Raw genomic sequence first — 14,515 nt, 5'->3', positions numbered from 1 at the left:
TCTTAATTAAAAATGTTGTTCCATGAAAAAAGTGGCTAGTTCAGTTTGCAACTCTAGGAATTGTAAACATGCTTTTTCTTGAGTCAATCATTATGCGTAAGTGTACAGCAGAAGTGATTTATTCCTATTTCTCATTTCATCATGTATAATATTAAAAGGGTCTCAAGGGTCAAGATTTAATATTTTCATGGCTACCTCAAGGGCATTCTAAAGTGAAACTGATTTTTTTTTTCCTATAGTGTATAGTTGTGAAGAATACAATGACTATGAATATTGTTTACCTTGATTTGTGCTAAGGCACCATCAGTTTTCCTCACTGTTGCTTTTGCACTATTGGTGCAAATGTCAACATAGTGAAAAAGACACATAACATCTTATCATTATGGAATTAGTTTTCACTTCGAAGATTCCCTGAAAGGATCTGAGAGACCCCAGGAGTCCACAAATCCCACTGTTAGAATTTCTGCTTTAGCTTACAGTCATTTCTGGAAGCAACATGACATGCTTCCAATAATCTCCCCTTCTTTGAAATCAACCAGATTTGGTTTTGTTGCCCATTTACCATGTTAAAAATGTCATTGTTTATGGTTATTTGAATTAAAATGTTTTAAAGGAACTCTAATTGAGAGCAATTTTTAAGTAAGCAAATGATTAGAAGGAAAGATTCTAAAGTTTCACTTTATGAAAAAAGTCTAACATTTATGCTTTCTACATTCTTGAGGTTAACATTAAACAATCAAGCATTGTTTAATGACTGATGTAGACCATCAGTCCACAAATTGTGGCAAAATAAGGAAAACAGCACTGATATTTTCTCTGTTCTGTGGAAGCTCCCAGTGGCCTTGAGCTGGGTACTATTTGTCCCTACTTTAGATTTTTTTTTTTTTTTTTTGAGATGGAGTTTTGCTTTTGTTGTCCGGATTGGAGTGCAATGGTGCGATCTCAGTTCACTGCAACCTCTGCCTCCCGGGTTCAAACGATTCTCCTGCCTCAGCCTCCTGAATAGCTGGGAACACAGGCATGCACCACCACACCCGGCTAATTTTTTATTTTTAGTAGGGACAGGGGTTTCACCATGTTGGTCAGGCTGGTCTCAAACTCCTGACCTCAGGTGATCCGCCCACCTTGGCCTCCCAAAGTGCTGGGATTACAGGCGTGAGCCACCGCACCCAGCCTATTTCAGACATTAGAAACCTGGCATTCAGTGGTTAAATACTTGGCCAAGGCCATTCAGTGGTCAAACCTTTCATCCCGGCTAAGAGGCTCAAAGCCTAGGACCTCTTTGCTGTATCGTGCAGGAATTTCTGATAAGTACAAAAATAAGAGGCTGTGGTGGCTGAGGTTTATGCCCTGGAGAACAGTGCTCCAAAATCATGGACTCAGAGGTATTTCTTTAAAACTTTTCTATTACATCTTCTATCATGCTGATATGATGATGTTGACTTTTTACTAATGCAACATTTTTAACATACCAGAAGGTATGTTTCAGAGTTAGAAGAGACCTAAATTATGTGATCTATCCATATCTCTTATCACTGGGACATATTTAACATGAAATGCGTATTTAACATGCATTTCAAAAGTACCTTCTGGATGATGGCTTCTGATAATCCAATTGTTGTCCATCTCCCCAAATCAAAATGAATTACGCTGTATGTGGCAGGCAGCTTCTAGGATGGCCCCAATGATCCCTGCTTCCTGATATTCATGCCATTGTGTAATTCCTTCTGCTTGTGTGTGGATGAAACCTGTGACTCGCTTCTAACCACCAGAATATGACGAAGGTGTGAGAATGTCACTTCTGTGATGAGGTTTTATAAGACAGTGACTTCTGTCTTGCTAGGTGACTCTTTCTATTGCTATCTTGACTTGCACACTTTGATGAAGCAAGTTGCTATGTTGGAAGGGCCCCATGCCAAGGAACTGAGGGCAGCCTTTGGCCAACTGCCCCAGGGGAACTGAGGCTCCAGTCCAACAGCCAGTGCAGGGCTGAATCTGGCCAAAAAATGCTGATTGAGCTTGGAAGCAGATCCTTCCCCAGCTGAGCCTTCAGAGGACACCCCAGCCCCAGCTGACACCTTGATTGTACCTTTGGGAGAGGCCCTGAAGCAGAGGACCCAGGTAACCTATGGTCAGTTTCCTGACCCACAGACTGTGAGATACTAAATGCATGTTGTTTTAAGCTGCTAGGTTTTAGGGCAATTTGTTATGCTGCAATAGACAACGAATACACTGTACTATATTTGTCTCTTTTTCCAGCAGGACCAGAAATGGGCCGTTTAAGGTCCCTGGGACCTTGTCATGTGTGTTTAACTGTTTACCCACCACTGAAAAGCTTCCTGCCAGGACCCATCTGCAGTGTAAAAGGGGAACCCTGAAGCCCTGGGAATGGCTTCTAGTACTTCAGGTAGGGGCTCTGTGCCCCCATCAATTCCCACCTTTGGACCTCCCACTAGAACCTCCTTAATTGTCTTTCTTCACCTAAGCATCATTTAGCTTTGTTACAAACCAGAGGCAGCAAGCCAACTATTCCCTGGAGAAACTTCAGCCAGGCAGGAGGGCATTAACCACACCAACTGGTGTTCCACAGCAAAGGTATGAATGCAGAGATTCACATCCCAGTCCGGTTCATAAGCAGAGGCGCAGGAAATAAGAAACTCCTTTTGAGAAAGAGGGAAATTAGGAGAGATACTGAAATTATGCGTCACATAGGACATCAGGCAACCACTTTACTGTCGGCTTCAGTTTTTGATCTGCAAAATGGGAGTCTACTTCTAGGTCCCATAGTCTTTGATTCTTAGTCTGATACAATCGGGGTTGCTGTGAGCTGGCTCTTTGGGTACTAAGTCGACTATCAAATGTGGATAACAGAATACCTGTCTTCAAAGGGGGTTGTAGAATTAAATGAAATAAATAAAACACGTGAAACGTGCAGCACAGGGCCAGCACGAGCGTCATCGTGGCAGTTGCTGCTTCACCACGGGGTCTCAGGTCCCAAGGAATTGGGGTCGCGGGCGGGCGGAGCGCAGCTGGGACCCAGGCCGGGCGGCCTGCCCCGCCCACGTGGGGCCGCGGCCCGTCGAATGACTCCTTGCAACGTGTTGGTGGTGGCGGCGGCGGTGGCGCGGGCTCTTCCGGGCGCCGCAGCTTCCTGCCAAGCACCGCGCAGCCGCCTCCGCTGCAGGATCCCCCGGTGCAGGCCTCCGTGCTGGTGCGGATCCTGGGGCTCAGCCGCGCGCGCCCTGCCTGATCCTGCGCCGACCCACCGCACTATGCGCGCGGTGCCGCCGCCCGCTCAGCTCCTGCCGCTGCTGCTGCTCGCGCTCCTGGCAGCTCCTGCCGCCCGCGCCAACAGAGCCGAGTCCATCTCCGCGCCGCGGCCCGAACCCGAGCGCGAGTCGCGGCCACCTCCCGGCCCGGGGCCCGGGAACACTACACGGATTGGGTTTGGGGCGGCGGGCGGCAGCGGCAGCTCCAACAGCAGCGGCGACGCCTTGGTGACCCGCATTTCTACCCTGCTCCGCGACCTACCCACCCTCAAGGCGGCCGTGATCGTGGCGTTCGCCTTCACCACCCTCCTCATCGCCTGCCTGCTGCTGCGCGTCTTCAGGTGGGCCTCCCGCCCTCTTCCTTCCCCCGCCGGTCGACAGGGCGGCATTGCCAACCTGCTGTCGCCGCGCGCCCGCCCCACCTGCACGCACAGGTGCCCTGGTGCGCCCCAGCCAGACGTGTGCCTCCTGCCCTGCCCGGGAGGGTGGGTGGGGGGCCGGGGTGGGCTCGTCTGGATTTTCCTGGTACACGTTTTAGGAATTTTCTTTCCTCTCTTTAACTATATATATAAAATAAATATTTGGTTCCATTTGTTGACTTTCTGCTAATGCTGAACACTAACAAGAGTGCTCCGAATTCTGACAGCTTTTTCCGTAATTTATTTTTATAATCATTTCACAGATGAGGAAAACATTTTCAGAGGCAAAATGGCTTATCTAAGTAAACTCAGTGGTGGAGGTAGGATATGAACCCGGACCTGTGTAACTTTAATCTCGCTACTCCTTCTCCTTTCTACCATCTGCAGCTCCCTCACGCCGCGCCTACTTTTTCTTTCTCTTTTTTCTTTCTTCTTTCTTCCTTCTCCTTCTGCTTCTTCTTCTTTTCTTCTTCTTCTTTTTTTTTTTTTTGCTACTGAAAGAAGCAGTTTCTAGCGTGGGGGGTGGGAGAATTGCCTGCAGGATTACACTGGAGGGGTGTTTTGCACCAGGGGTTGGAGCTGGGCTTCAGGATTCTTGGTGACCCTTGGTGGCCTCCCTTACTTTCTGTTAGTGGGGTACGCAGACGACTTTCCTAGGCTCCTGCCTAAGTTGCATTAGATGAACATTCACAGGGGCACGAGGGATCTTGGAGAGCCTTTTGTAGGTTGCTCACGTTCAGGGATAAAGTGTCTGGCAAATTAGGAAGGATGTCCCAGGTCCTTGATCCCTGTCCATCCTGGTGGACAGGGGTAAGAGGAATGCAAGGACATTTCCTTTAATGCCTGGGAAATCCTGTTTTTGCAGGAAATGAACCAAACCTGTCCTGTTACTGAGGCCCGCCCGCCTGGAAGTCTGGGTGTGTGTGTCAGCTGTTCAATGCTGCCTCCCTCTGCTTCCAAGCCTACACACTGTGCTTTGGTGTTTGATCAGCTGTGGAAGTTGGGCTTCAGGGCTTGCTCTCCTGGGAAGCATTTTCAGTGCAGGAGCAGAAACCAGACCAGGAAAAGGCAGAGTTGGGAGCCGTCTATGTATTGAGCTTTGCTGTTAGTTGTGTGTGACTTTGGGTCCAGGTGTTTCCTTCTATGTAGAATTAGATGCCAGTGGTCTGAGAAAATGGAGAAAGGGGAAGTACGGTCCCACGCTCACCCCACCATTCCCTGCCTTGTCTCAGGCCACATCGTTCCTCACTCTGCTGGTCTCCTTGATGTACTCTCGGTTGAAATACTCCTGTCTTCTTCCCACTTTACCCCCTGGCCTCAATCCTCTGTTTACAAACTCTAGCAGATCCCTGTGGCCCTACCTAGGTATGACAATACCTGGGTGTGGCATTCGGGGCCCTTGCAAGCTGGCCCCAGTCCACAATGCAGATATCAACCAGCGCTTCTCAGCCTAGTCCCTTGTCACTTGCTCCTTATGCTCTGTGGTTTCCGGCTTCTAGCCTAACTATATTCTACAAGTGCGTGCGGCCACCAAGGCCCAGCTCCCATCCTCCTTCCTCTGTATATTTTTCCTGGACATTTGAATGAGGTCACTATTTTCTGACCTCCTCATCCCTAATCTGTGCATCCTTCAGTCCAACCATGCCATGCTGGCTTCTGCACTCAGCAGAGAGCCTTGGAGGTTGGCAAGTCCAGTTCATCTTCGTGTCTCCATGCCTGATGCGGGCCTGCCATCCAGCAGAGGTGCCATTGTCATTTACGTACTTCCTGATTGTTCAGTTGGAGTGAAGGTTAATGCCTAGAGCAGCTCTGAGTCTGGAGGTTTGAAACATTTAGCTCAAAATAGGCCATGGAGTCCACAAGGCTGTGTATTTTTTTTTAGAAGGTATTTGAACTATTTTGCTAGTCTGCTGTTTATTACTCAGGAGTAGGGGAGAAAAGAAGGCAGCATGCACCCAGATGTGAGGGGTGCGAACCTCATGTTGGAGTGGGTAAGCCAGCACTCTGGCCTGGAAGAGATGGATCTTTAGTGGCTTGGGTGTGGAGTGTTGAAAGAAGTTTACGACTTCATAGGAGAAGCTAGTTATGGACATGATCTATGTCTCTTCCCAGGAAGGCAATCTTGTTAGGGTGAATTTTCAGGTGGACATCTGCCACCCCAGATTCTGATCTAGAGGAGACTTTGTAACATTTTACAGCTTGGAAGGGCCCTGATGGTGCACAGTCCCCATATGTTTCTTTGCAGATGAGAAAGTTGTATCCCAGGAAGTGGAATAAGTCATTGCTAGATTCTAGAACACTCTGCAAGTCTGCGTAGCCAAGGCAGGGCCAGCACCTCATCTGTGCTATTGGGTCTGTACTGTGGCCTTTCCCTTGTCCCAAGCTCGCCTGTAACCTTGGTTAGTCAGTTCACCAAATGCCTGCTGGGCTAGCTGGGGGCCCTCCTTCCTTTCTCCCTCTGCAACTCCTTAGCATGCAGGCACCGACTCCTGGAAATTCCACCACCTGAGTCTCCTAGAGACTGTCTCACCTCTGCCCACACCAACTTCCCTGGTGAAGCTTCTCCACCTGCCACTGTTTCTACCTTGTCGCTCCTGAATTGCAATAATATCTCTTCAGCTGGGGTTCCTGCCTCCAACCTTGTCCCTCTCCAGTCCATCCTCCCTCATCTGCAGGAATGCCTGTCTCATCCTTCTTCCACCCCTCCCTGCCAATTCTCCCTGCATACAAACTCCTTAATGTGTGGGCAAGGCTGACTCTTTAGACCAGAGTGCCGCTTCCCTCTTGAGCCCCCATCCCGGCTCTGCTCAGTGCGCCTCCTGCTTTGCTGGACTTCCGGGGGTTCTCCGGAGGCATTGCGTGGCCTGAGCATCTTGTCCCACTCTAACCCTCTGCCTGGAGTCCCCTCTGTCACTAAGACTGTATGGTCAGTTCGGTGCTGTTTGACCTCATTGCCATTGCCTCCTCTGAGAAGCCTCCGCAGCTAGGGCCCCTCTGTGCTTCCAAAGCACATTCGATTTTTGAATTCCATCTCTTCAGAGTCAAGTGTTGCTGAACTTCTTCTGAGCAGGACTAGGCATTAATCTTCTGTGTTTCCCTAATACCTAGTGTGGTTCCAGGCACAAGCTGGCATTTAATAAAGATATTTTTAGCAAAAGAATGCTGAGCTCTCAAGGATTTTACATTGCTGATGTCTCTCAAAATGTGCCAGACTACCTGCATGATTGATGCTGGATACCTGCGAGGTAGGAATTTGTACAGTGTAGATAAAAGGGAGTGTAGTAAGTATGATTGCTTATAAAATGGCAGTCCTAGCCTATTTGTCTGTTTTCTCTGAAGGAGTCACCTTACCAGACAACAGAAAAAATTTGGATCCAAGGAAATTAGAAGCAAAGAATATGTATTTTAATGAAAAAGATGTATACTTTTAATCAAGCGATTCCATTCTTAAAGGATGTACATTTTCCACCGCACTATGTATTCTTTGCTTCTAATGTTAATGATTAGAAGAGAAAGCCAAGATGCAGTGCAATGATATTCAGAGAAGTTCTGTTTGACAGTGAAAAGGTTTAAATAATCTAAGTACCCAACAATGGGGCATTGGTTAAGCAAATTATGGTAATCTTTATGGCAGAATACTATGCAGCTGTTAAAAATGATGACATTGAGATAATACTTGCTATATATTTTTGAGTGTGAAACAGGTCACAAAGTGACATGTATCAGCTCATTTAAATAAATTATAAACATGTATAGATGAATGTGCAAATAAATCTGTGTGATTGTGGATGACTATAATTTTTTTATTATTCGTGATATGTTTCTGCATAGTTTGAATTCTTTTACAATCCAGAAGCATGTAGTTATGATGTGTGTATGCTGAGTACCCCTGTGTGTATACTCACCTCCTGGCTGCATTCTTGGATGTGTCTTTCTGAGGACCAGTATGAGAGCATCTGGGGTGTATACCTGGGAGTGGGGCTTCTGGATCCTGGGGGGTGCTCATTCTTGATTTCCTAGAGTAGGCACCAGTGTAGGTTTCCATCTGCAGAGCCTGAGGGTTCTCAGATTCTCACATCATATCCAACACTTAGTATTGTCTGACTTTCTAATGCTTTCCAATCTGATGGGTATAATTTGGTATTAATTGTTTTGTTTTATATTTCTTCATTTTCTACCAAAGTTGAGCCTCTGTCTCTTCCAAATGTTCTCCTTAATCAATCTGATTTCCCCATCTATAGAATCATGTCCACCTTTTTAAATGTATTTCATCATTAAGGCAAACCGTTTTTACACAGGAGACAAAATCGGAAGGAGGGAAAGCTGGTTGGAGACTGAGTGCCCTCTGCCGGGTACCTTCACATGTGTGAGAGCAGTCCTGTAGGCACCTGGTGTGGTGGACCCCCTGGGTCTGCTACTTGGCAGGTTTATGGGAGCTGAAAGGGAATCAGCAAAGAGGCTGTCTCTAGGAAGTAGAAAGCTGTGTTTCTCCTAATTTTTTGATATTGGGAAACATCTGGTGATGTTACATGGATTCAGGACAACACACATAAGCCAAGGACTGCTGGTATCAGTACCCTTTGGCCCCCGCATTCACTCAGAACACTTTATTGTCTGAGTTCTGGAAGGAATCTGACTTTACGCTCTGGTGTCTCATGAGCAGAGTGGGGGCAAGTCAGGAAAACCCTGCCACCTTGAAACCACAATGTTCCTTTCATCCTGGGCATCCTTTCCCAGTCTTGGAGAGTCTCCCATCTCCACAATGCAGGCTCCACTTCTCCCAGATCTCTGTTGGCTGCATGCCCAGCCACTTCTTATTTCAAAATCTCTGTAAAATCCTCTTATCTGAAAGGAGGGTTCTTTTGGTGCTTCCCGAGGGATTGGGAGGTTGAATTCTAAACGGTCTGACATTGCCCAGCTGTCAGTGGAAAAGGTGCACACTGCCATGCCCTGAAGACATTGGAACCACAGATGCTTAGTTAATTTTACTAAGCCTGGTCTTTGAAAAGGATGAGAACTATCCTACTTATCTTGTATTTCCTAAATTTTTTATTGTGTGTGTATTTACATTTGTAATAAGAACAGTTATTTAAAAGAAAATATAAAAGCTTAATACTTTTAGCATTTAGGGAAAGTTACCATTAAAATTTTTTTTGTCATTGCTTATTATTTAATAGTATATCAATGTTATTTTAATAAATTGGAATTTTGGGTGGAGCCATGGTTAGAAGATCCAGCCCCATTTTCAGGTTTGAGAAAGGATGTGGGACTTGTTTAGCATCAGTCAGTCATTTCTCATTGCTTGCCCGAGGCTTTGAATTGAAGGAAAAAAACTATAGAAGTGACAAATGTTCATCTTCTTTTATGTTTGATATTATATGCCACAGTGAAGAAGTGTTAAGCAAATTGGATACAGCCAAAATCCAGATTCTTTAAATAAGAGAGTAGAGAGCAAGCCCTAGATTCAATTCTCCAAAACATCATGGTATAGGGAGAGAACAAGATCGCTCAAATGGTTCTTAACTGGGGAGGATTTTGCCCCCTGGTGTTATTTGGTCATATCTGGAGACATTTTTGGTTGTCAGGGTGGGGAGCGCCTGTAGGGATAGGGAGAATTTACTACTGGCATCTAGTGGGTAGAGGCCAAGATGCTGCTAAACATACTATAGTACACAGAACAGCACCTCCACCCCCACCCAAAGAATTATCCAGCCCCGAATTTCAAGGGTGCCAGGGTTGAGAGATGCCGAGAATCTCAGCTTCAAGGCCTGCTGGTTGTCTGATATGGGCAGTTTATTGAACCTTTCTGGGCACTGTTTCTCATCATTAATTAGAGTACATGCTTCCAAGGGCTATTGGATGTTTAGAATGAGAGTGTGTCAACTAAGTCTCTGGCTCTCCTTTAAGCAGCCAAGTGTCCTGTTGTATTGAAAAATACGATTCTGAAAACAGATGTAATTTACACCCAACCTTTTGGTCTTGCTTCTGTCCATAAATGAGGATGCAGCCATATGACCACAATTATCAGGCAGGTGCATCTGTTTCTGGACTTAAGTCTAGGGGCTTGGATGCTCAGCTTGGCCCTTTCTGGGCCTCCAAGATGTGGTAGGCTGAGTTTGGCCCTGTCCAGCCAGGTCTCCCCAACACTGAACCCAGCACCTAGGAGAAAACATGGCTGAGTAGACAGTGTTCTTCCCAGGGTGTTTAGTTAGCACCCACTGTGAACATAGGGGTGCCATGGGACACATCAGAGGTCAAGGACCATCCAGCTCAATCTAGGGGATAGGATAATGCCCTTTGTTGACAAAAACCCCAAACTCTATATGAGTGACCATATTGGCTTGGGGAACAATATCAAGAGGTCCTGAGAACATGGGCCTGAGGAGGTCAGGTTTCAGCCTGGCTTTATACATTTTAGGGAGATAGAAGTTACAGGCAAAGACATGAATCAATATATGGATGGTTTACTTTGGTTCAGCCCAGAAAGGTAGGGCATCTTGAAGTGGGGCCTATAACCCTATAGGCCATAGGCAGATTCAAAGAGGTTTTGATTGACAGTTGGTTGAAAGAGTTAAGCTTTGTCTAAAGACTTGAAGGCAATAGAAAGAAATGCTTGAGTTCAGATAAGAGGGGTTGTGGAGACCAAGGTTCTTGTTATGTAGATGAAGCCTCCAGGTAGCAGGCTTCAGAGAGAATAGATGGTAAATGTCTCTTTTCAGACCGTAAAAGGTGTCAGACTTTTAGTTAATCTCTCCTAGATCCACCAAAGGCCTAGCTGCATTAATGAAGATTCTCTACAGATGCAAAAATTTCCCCATAAAAGATGGCTTTGCAGGGCCATTTCAAACTATGTCACAGATATTTTTGGGTAAAATTTCATTTCCTTCGGGGCCTGCTATTTGTCATGTGATGCTATACAGAATCAGGTTGGAATTTGCTATCTTATTGCCACAAAGAGCCTTGTTTTGCCAGTCTTATGATCTCTATTTCATTATTGATGCTGGTCATTTGTGCCTAAACTCCAAAAGGGAGGGGTATAATGCAGCATGTCTGACCTTCTTTCTTGTCTAGGCCTGGAATTTAGTTTTTCAGGTTTGAACAGCCAGGTCTGTTCAACTGGCTGGGGGGCTTAGAATTTTATTTTTGACTTATGCCTTGAATGATTCTACTTGGCAGATAAGGAGCCATCCAGTCCCACAGGGGAGCCATGTATTAAAAGCAGTGCTAGATAAACTGAGAAAGGATGGGTACAGTGGCTTTGGTTAGGGACCAGAATAGTCTGGGAAGGCATGGTGGTGGAGGAGGACTATTAGGACTTGGCAGGATGGGAGGAAGAAGAGGTTCTTCCAGGACCAGATGGGTGAAGCAAGCTTTGCCGAGGGTAGGGTTTGTGAAAAATGATCACTTGGAAATATGTGATGATGATGATAATAATGGCAACTAATATTTATTAAGCCCTTACTGTGTAATGGACTCTGTAATAAGCATTTTATATGTTTTCCTTGTGCCTATGAGTGGTGTACTGTCAGTCCTGTCAACAAAAAGAGTCAAGCTCTGTAAAATATTTAAAGAGATTTATTCTGAGCCAAATATGAGTGGCCACTGGCCCATGACTCAGCCTCAGGAGATCCTGAGAACATGTGCCCAAGGTGGTTGGGGTACAGCTTAGTTTTATACATATTAGGGAGACATGAGACATCAAATACATGTAAGATGTACATTGGTTTGGTCCAGAAAAGGCAGGACAACTGGAAGTGGGGATGGCTTCCAAGCCATAGGTGGATTCAAAGATTTTCTGATTGGCAATTGGTTGAAAGAGTTAAGTTATTGTCTAAAGACTTAGAAATGTCTGGGTTAAGATAAGTGGTTGTGGAGACCAAGGTTTTATTATGCAGGTGAAGCCTCCAGGTAGCAGGTTTTGGAGAAAATAGATTGTAAATGTTTCTTGTCAGACTTAAAGGGTCTATCAATAATTCCAAAGGGGAGGAGGGTAGAATCAGGTATGTCCAGCCCCCTACCCTTCCCAGCATGGCCTGAATTAGTTTTTCAGGTTAGCTTTGGCACTGCCGAGATTCCAAATTGCCATCAATAGCCTTCCTGAGAGGACGGGTTCATTCAGGTGGTCGAGGGCCTTAGAATTTTAATTTTGGTTTATCATCCCCATTTCACAGATGAGAAAACCAAGGCTCAAGTGGTGAAGTGTCTTGCCTGAGGATGAGCAGCTGGGGAAGGGGAGGAGTCTGGCTCACCCTTCCCATCGCAGCTGGATTTTGGAAGTCAATTCTAGCTGAAGGATTTGGGGATTTGTAGTGGGTGAGAGGAGCAAATGGAGGATTTGAACACAGGAGTGAAGTAATCACAGGGCTTCTGTAGAAATGTTGGTCCAGATTAGATTGTACCAAGGATTTACCAAGAATGCATGAATAGTTACGTGGCTGGTGTGGGGGGTGCAGGATGGCTGGGGAGACCTGTGGAAGGTGCTGGAAGGACCACTTGGGAGGACTGGAGGCCTGAGTGGATGAAGAGGAGAAAGAGGAACGTGTTAGACTGTCCTGAAGGGCCCAGAGAAGGGGGGCATTGTGAAGGACGTGGCCAGAAAGGGAAGGGTGTAGGTTTGGTGAGGAAGAAGAGGACTCATAGGTGAAACTTACTCATGAAAACTCCAGTCGTGTAGCTGGGCCTTGGGGCTGGGTGGAGGGGGCATTGGGAGCATCTGCCTAGAAGGAGTGGGTGGTGAGGACTGACATTCCCATGCCTCCCCTACCCAGGCTGCAGGGATAAGTGGTACTGAAAGGGCCCCTTATGACTTGTGTCCCAAAGCACTGTGACCTCAGAGTTTCCAGGTGGTGGTCAGGTCCCCTGAGTCCACCAAGGGCCCCTCTGAGTCATCTTGCCACTGTCCTTGACTCCATGGAGCTGCCCCTAGAGGCTACCTTCTCTGCTTTAAACCTCACTTCCCTCCCCTGGCACCTTATATAAAAACAAAGCAGAACCAACCCTTTGCAAACACACCCGAGAGCTGGAGGAACAGGTCTTGGGGCATTTGCTGTTGCCGGATTTAATGTGTACTGCTTTTGTCTTGGAAGAGTAAGCATTGGATCTGTCCCTCAGGGACTGAGAGAGGGAAAGAGAAACAAGGTGGGGAGCAGATGGAGGGTAAACATTTTACTGTAATGAAGAAAACCTGAAGACTTGTCATTGAGCTCTTCAGGTTTGTCTGGACCATGCTGGATGGTCCTCTATGAAGCATAAGCCCCCAGGGGCATAGTCTGTGCAGTGTGCTGCATGCCCATCCTGGGGTCAATCAACAGTGCTAACACTTGGTTAACTAACCCCAATGGGATGGTGCCCAGGAGGGAGAGGAAGCAGCTAGGTTATATAAATAATGGTTAACACTCCTTAGTCATGGTTGAACTGTTGGTGAACAGAGATAAGGAAGGATTTGGTGGAACGTGCATATCATTACATCTCTCTGGACTCATGATTTTGAGCCAAATTACTAAATATCACTCATGCTTGGCACATAGGACCTAATGAACCATGGTCAGGGAACCAAGTCAGAGATGGCAAACTGATGGCCTGGGGCCGAAAAATCTGGCCCACAGACATTTGTTTTGTTTTTTGGTCTGCACGGTGTTTTAAAAACTAAGATAGTTGAGAACACTTATAAGTTAGGAGCCTTTATATAAAAATCTAGATTTCCTGCTTCTTTTGACAGAAGGGGATACATGGGAGTGCAAGACCTTTGTTCCAGGGGCAGCCGGACAGGAACTGGGTGGCTGCCACTCTACCTAGGCTGGGCAGGGTGCCGCTATTTGTGCCTTTTTGACTCGAAGACAGAGCATTGTCCACCACTTGTCACTGTTGTTTGTTCCCTCATTTAGGTCTTGGCAATTCTGCTGCTCTGGTTTCTTTTGTCTACAAGGCCTTCGGGCATTTGAGTTATTGACCTGGTATGTTGAGCCATGGTGCTTGACTGGGTGACTGGGTGCTGGGTGCTGGAACAGAGGGGCTACAGTGTGGTGGGAGGGGGTGCCCCAGGACAGGGGTGAGGCGAGGGTGCATCCAAGGTCTCCCCAGCCTCTGTGTTGGGGAGGGATCTGCTGGAGCTGGATTGTGTTGGAGCTTGGCTGCTGGAGATCTGGAGGCTCTTGCTGCACTATAGGAAAATACTTCTGCCTCGTGTGACTTATTGTTTGTCTGAAGTGGCCCACCTGCAGTGGAATAAGATGAGATTTCTGTCACACTGGTGTTTGCCTCTCAGTGGCATGTCAAAAATGCTCTAGGTGGAAGGTGTCGGGTGGAGCTCAGAGGGCTGTGCCCAGGGCAGAAAGGGAGGTACGCTGGTTATTGGGAATGTGTCTTGGTGGCAGGCCATGGTGGCAAGACCCTGGCTAGCCTGTTGATTGTCCAGGGGCCTCCAACACCTGCTTCCTTAGAGGGTGGGGCAGAGGCTAGGGCTGAAGAGTGGGTTCTGAGTCATGTTCTTCATTTCTTCAAGTGTAGCTGGTTTTCTAAGGGAAGCTCTGTTACTTCTTGTGTCCTGAGGAGGAGGTGCAGTGTAGAGCCTGTTACTTCTTGTGTTCTGAGGAGGAGGTGCAGTGTAGAGCTCAGAGGGTAAAAGCGAGGCAGGTCTGTGTCCTCAGAGAATCAGAGGGACCGCCTGGCTCAGGGTCGCCTGCTAGTCCTCCTGTCTACACTGGCAGCACCTGTGTGCTTCAATCTTCCTCTCCCACGATCCATTTTCATTTTCTTGATTGCTTTTTCCAAATGTCAGAGTTCACATTTGCTGTTTGTTGACAAGTAATATAGTTTTGGCAGAACGCT

At 46.8% G+C, this 14,515-nt stretch overlaps 1 protein-coding gene across 5 annotated transcripts in view; it reads left to right on the top strand.

Annotated features, from left to right (window-relative positions):
- The first annotated feature begins 3,057 nt into the window (after nucleotides 1-3,057).
- The window catches only part of FAM174B (family with sequence similarity 174 member B), a 62,319-nt gene continuing 50,861 nt past the window's right edge, over nucleotides 3,058-14,515 (top strand). For 4 of the 5 annotated variants that reach the window (XR_004185001.1, XR_004185003.1, XR_004185002.1 and 1 more), the window contains exon 1: nucleotides 3,136-3,610. Coding sequence is in view for 2 of the 5 variants with exons in the window: in XM_021940880.2 (XP_021796572.2) it covers nucleotides 3,273-3,610 (338 nt within the window). In the remaining 3 variants the exon portion in view is untranslated. Of the gene's footprint in view, nucleotides 3,611-14,515 lie in introns of all 5 variants that reach the window. The other variant, XM_031668323.1, reaches the window with a different exon arrangement.

The sequence above is a fragment of the Papio anubis genome, chromosome 7, assembly GCF_008728515.1.
Source record: "Papio anubis isolate 15944 chromosome 7, Panubis1.0, whole genome shotgun sequence".
In the NCBI taxonomy this organism is placed as follows: Eukaryota; Metazoa; Chordata; class Mammalia; order Primates; family Cercopithecidae; genus Papio; species Papio anubis.
Note: the sequence above shows the minus strand (reverse complement) of the source record. Positions and strands in the feature narration are given on the sequence as shown.